General features: G+C 36.4%; 1 protein-coding gene across 1 annotated transcript; it reads right to left on the bottom strand.

The window, feature by feature from the left end:
• Window positions 1-1,079: 1,079 nt before the first annotated feature.
• Window positions 1,080-3,212, bottom strand: spx (spexin hormone). Its single transcript, XM_029462310.1, has 6 exons — window positions 3,103-3,212; window positions 2,770-2,859; window positions 2,533-2,590; window positions 1,945-2,007; window positions 1,681-1,767; window positions 1,080-1,173 (listed from the first exon to the last, which is right to left on the bottom strand). Exons 1-6 carry the CDS (start codon window positions 3,106-3,108, stop codon window positions 1,109-1,111), a joined length of 369 nt encoding a protein of 122 aa, XP_029318170.1. The 5' UTR covers window positions 3,109-3,212; the 3' UTR covers window positions 1,080-1,108.
• Between the last annotated feature and the right edge of the window lie 1,969 nt (window positions 3,213-5,181).

Consider the following 5,181-nt stretch of genomic DNA (forward strand, 5'->3'; position numbering starts at 1 on the left):
TGACGTGCAAGAGGACAAGAAGAAGCAACCTGGAGAGTCAGGAAACTGACCATTAGTAGAAATGACCATGAGTAGCTGAAGATTATAGACCGGTTTACAGTTAGTCACCCAATGTTTCTGATAGATGTGTAAAGAATAAAGTAAAGATTGTGGATTTCAAAGAAAATAATAAAAGGCCTGAAAGTGTTGTAAAATGGGATGCTTTTGATAGTGCTGGTTTGGAATGTACTAGCCCTGATCCAGGTCCATCACAAAACCCAGACTACCGTTTTGAAGCTCAGTTCATTTTTGGTGTTCCCCAATGCTCCATTCTTGGCCCGTTGTTGTTTTCAATATACATGCTATCTCTCAGTCAGCTTTTTTTTGCAAACCAATAATTCTAGCCTAACTTTACTGTCTAAATGACAGTGAAAAAATAAATAAAAAATACATTTTCAAGTTCCAACCTGTGACTGTCAAAATGGTTCAGTAATCTTCTGAAAAATGTATACATATCTATTTTTCCTGTTAAACAGCAATCTTGATGGTTCATCAACAAATGAGTTTGAACATTGATGTTGGGTGATAAGGTCTGCTGTGTATGTGACCATGTAGTGTACGGTATCTATACAGCCAGAGGTATGTATACATGTAACGTGTATTTTCTATACAACCTATCCCGTTATCTCTCAAAACAAAGAATGTTTTTCAGAGAAAGTGCACAAAAATGTTGTTTGTACATTCAACTTTGACCTACAAAATGACAAATAGATGCTGAAAAACAACAACTCTCTCTTTGGTAACGTCCTTCATTTACACGGCCATATCATAAAACCTCGATTAATTGGTATACTTGACATCATAAATACTATAAGTTTATGACACTTTGTGATCATAATTGTAGAAATATATGCTATATTAATATTATATCAAGAACATTTAAACAGACAAACTCAGACCAATAATGATATGAATTCAGACTCTTTTTATTAAAACATCACATTTCAAACATAATCAGATAATTCATATTTACAAAACAGCTGTTTTTCTCCCTCACACAGAACAGAACACCTTACATTCAAAAACAAATAAGTGTTGTCTGGCAGCTTTAGAAATGTATGAAAGACGATCAGAAGTATTCTCTCTTCCACACCGGCAGCTCCTGGAAATACACCTCATCTGGGTTCTCCTTAGCTAGATAAGAGAAAGAGAAAATTAACATTAAATATTGAATGCAAATATACAATATATATAGTTTTTTTGTCAAAGACAGACAGACATATAATCTTCCATCCTTTAAAGTCCTTAAAATATATTTTTTGTTTTGACTAATTTGTCTCTTTTTCCTTAATCCTTAAATTTGATGCCTGAGTTTGGCGAATCCTGTGCTTCTTCCACCTGTTAAAAAGGGATCTTTTGTGTTTAATACCATAAAAACGGCACAAAAACTGTGAACATGCAGATGAGTTATCCAGTTGTTATCCAGTAGTAGTACTTTTAGTTATCAAGTGTGACAAAGGGAGTAATTTCCATGATGGGGGGGGATATGTTTCACTGACTTTTTTAAATCCTGTTTTTTTTTATAGTTCCAGTTCCAGTTTGATTAACTCATTAAAATCTCTGTAAACAGTGTTTTCTATATTTAAATTTAAGAAATCTAAACGGCAGAATCAACGTTCAATGCTCAATCAATGCTCTCACCTCCATCTCTGGCCTGCTGCAGGAAGTTGAGCAGGACGGTGGCTGCCTGGTCCACTCTCAGATTCTCTGTGTTCTGACTTCGGGTCTCTGACACGGAACAAACACCACAGACAGATTATCTGCCCGCTTCATGGGCCAAAGGTGATTCCAGCTGCAAGAATGTCTGAAACTTGCTTATATTACCCAAAATAAATAAAATAAATAAGGTTAACAAAGTGTGTTCTAAACTACACAAACAATTTTGCTTAGTAAGGTTTGTCCTACCTAAGTGTAATGTGTCATAGACATCTCCTTCTTTTCGATCCTCTGAGATAAACCTTCGTCCCTCTGGTGATTTAAAAAAATAAATAAACAAATGCATTCAACACTAAGTTTCTGGAATGTAATGTAGAAACAGATACAAAAGGACTTATCTTTAGCTAGAGCAATATCGAGACCCAGAGTGTTGTGAAATAAATACACAAGACACTAGGAAGTCAATAATAATATGTAATGATACCCATGACGTGAAATAATCCAATATGTTTTCCATTTAATTCTTTTTACATAGAAGAGTTGTTTATTTTAATTAATGAAATAACAGCAGTTATTTTTTTCCCTTTTCATCACAAAGTCTAAACAAAAACTATGACTGCCTTGTTTGTCTTGATTGATCGATAAAGACAAACACTGGCATTATGAAATAAAACAGATTTTGTAAACCAATCCTTTTGAAATAAAATGCCATGATTGCATTACAGTGTGTCTGTGTTTATTCATATGATTATTTATTTAATATTGTCGTATTTCTTTATCTAATATTGAAAACTTTGGGTCTCCATACAGACATGGGATCATTAGGTAAATACATACGAGTGCCCTTGAGGTACAGCATAGCCTGCGGGGACCAGTTTCTCCGTTGGAAAGAGCCCTTTAATGAAGAAACAAATCTTAAAGCTGCATACATGTTATGCTTGTGTTTTATAACACTGCCCTTCTGTTAGTTAACAATCGGTCGTTTTCAGATTTTGAGCTCTCATTCTTCCATTATTGAGTGAAAACCTTACCGTCAATAGTTTTATAAATATTAATAGACTAAACCAGGTTTACCTTGGGTGCGCCCCACGACTGCGAGATAAATGACGCCAGCAGTAAAAGGGTGAGTAGGCCTACATAAGTTAATGCGATGGTCCTCAAACCCTGTAGAAAATAAAGGCAATTAGGAACAAACGTTTGAATTTATAATTTATAACACAGCAAAATCCTTCTCAGAGAAAGATTCAATCTGGCATGTGTGCTTTGAAGCGTAAATAGACTATAAACGTGCAGGGTACGCGCATTTGGAATAGTTTAACCAAGCATTATTACTTCATGGAGTAACTTTAAAAGTGCAGAATAGTATATTATGGATATAAACCAAAACTTTCCGTGCATTGTACTTACTTTCATGGTGTCAGAGAGCCTGTCAGCCTTGTGTCCAGCAGAGAGGATACGAGAGTAAAAGGTTCCGGATACTTGCTGGCGGGGATCCCTCTCCCTGTATTTATACCCTCTGGGGCGGGGAACCCTTTTCTGCTCTGCGCTTCTTCATGATGCCAGCAGCAATAGGTCAAGCCAATTTGTTGAAACGGGGGCGGTGAGGAGAGTGAATGAACGCAGCCATCGATCGATTCAGCTCCTTTCACTGAAAGCTGTAGTGTTCTGTAAATACTTCTGAATTAAAACAGCTGCCATAAACACTTTTAGCTCCCCGATGTAGTTTTTCAAAATTACACATGTTGGAGCTGCGGGCCGTTATTGTCAAATGTGGATTGGTTCTGGGTGATGTTGTCACTATCAATATGAGTATGAGTAATGACTAATATATCCCCCCTCTGTGGTAATATTGATATGTTTGCACCTTGCTCACTGGAGCACAGAGATGAGAGCATCATCCAATTATGAACATAATTATCCAAAGCCTGAGTGAGTGAGACTGGGATCACTGAATTTTCAATAATGTCAAACAGTCAACAATATAACATTAAGTGTCAGGGCAGCCCACCTAACACTGAAGAAGGAAGAGGGTTATATATTAGTAGAAATACTGAGGTCATAAATAGTCCCCCAACGCAACAAAAATACAGAAATGGTTGGGTAACTTAGTATCCCCATATTTGAAACAGATTTTGGTCTTTATTGTTATTGTTAAATTGGTGTAAAATAAATATTGGGCTACATAATACTACAGTAATACTATAGTATTAATGGTCTGACACTGGGTTTCATAGACAGCTACCATAATATAATTTATGTGAACATATATGAAAAAGATCAAGGAGGATATCAAATAGCGGGCGGTTATGGCTCAGGAGGTAGAGTGTTTGTCCACCGGATCCCCAGCCCCTGCAGTCAGCTTTATCAAAGCTTATAGATCTTAAGTCTACTCTTAAATGTGGAGAGGGTGTCTCCGAACAGAAACTGGGAGCTGGTACCACAGGAGAGGAGCTTGATAGCTAAAAGGCTCTTGCTTAAATTCTACTTTTGGAGACTCTAGGAACCACAAGGAACCCTGCATTCTGGGAGAGTAGTGTTGTAGTCGGGTAATAGGGTACTATGAGCTCTTTAAGATAAGATGGTGCCAGACCATTAATGGCTTTGTAGGTGAGGAGAAGGGTTTTAAATTCTATTCTGGATTTTACAGGCAGCCAGTGTAGAGAAGCTAATATGGGAAAAATATGATATTTTCTCCTAGTATTTGTCGATCAACTGGTGAGCCTTAAGGGAATTATTGAGACAGCCTGATAATAAGGAATAACAATAATCAAGCATTAAAAATGACGAATACATGGACTAGTTTTTCTGCATCATTTTGCGACAGGTTGTGCCTACACTTTTTGCAGTGTTATGTACTGTAGATGTTAAAACGCAGTCCTTGAAGTTTGTTTTATGTTGGATTTAGAGGACAGAAGTTGACTCCAAGTTTGCTTACAGTGGTGCTAGATGTCAAGGTAATGCCATCCAGAGTAACTTCATCCTAAAATAATGTTTTTCAAGGGATGTTTGGGACAATACCTTCAGAAAAAAAGAAAAGGTCAGTTCAGAAGACAAAAGTTCAAAAAAAGGTCCAAGGCACTCAGTAAAAACCTTTATTCAGTTGGCTGTTCAGATGGTCATTTTTGTAGCACTAAGATCTAACAAGACAAGTACTTTCAAGGTCATTTGTAACTTTCGCCAGAGCTATAATGCACTCTAAATTCTTCACAAAAATCCTATTGTTATGTAGCAAATAATAACTGTTTTGCGACTGCTTTCTTAGAGTCTTAGAGGGAAAGGGAAGGTTAGATATCGGTCCATAATTGCCCAATACTTTTCAATTAATTTTGTGAAGCTCTGTGAAGTGTCAGTACTTACAAATGTTTATAGTACACATCTGTTTATTCCACATATCCACATATTTATATATTATTAGAGTATACAGTATTTAATTCCAATGTACCATATTTTAAATTTTACATTCTGTTTTATCTTTTTCTCTCCCTG

This window comes from Cottoperca gobio, chromosome 23 (assembly GCF_900634415.1).
Source record: "Cottoperca gobio chromosome 23, fCotGob3.1, whole genome shotgun sequence".
Lineage (NCBI taxonomy): Eukaryota > Metazoa > Chordata > Actinopteri > Perciformes > Bovichtidae > Cottoperca > Cottoperca gobio.

What these genes read in the sequence shown, in the direction of transcription:
- spx (XM_029462310.1), bottom strand. An exon ending in AGTCGTGGGGCGCACCCAAG is followed by an intron (nt 2,591 to 2,769) that starts GTAAACCTGGTT and finishes TCTTCATTAAAG; the next exon opens with GGCTCTTTCCAACGGAGAAA. An exon ending in CTATGACACATTACACTTAG is followed by an intron (nt 1,768 to 1,944) that starts GTAGGACAAACC and finishes GTTCCGTGTCAG; the next exon opens with AGACCCGAAGTCAGAACACA.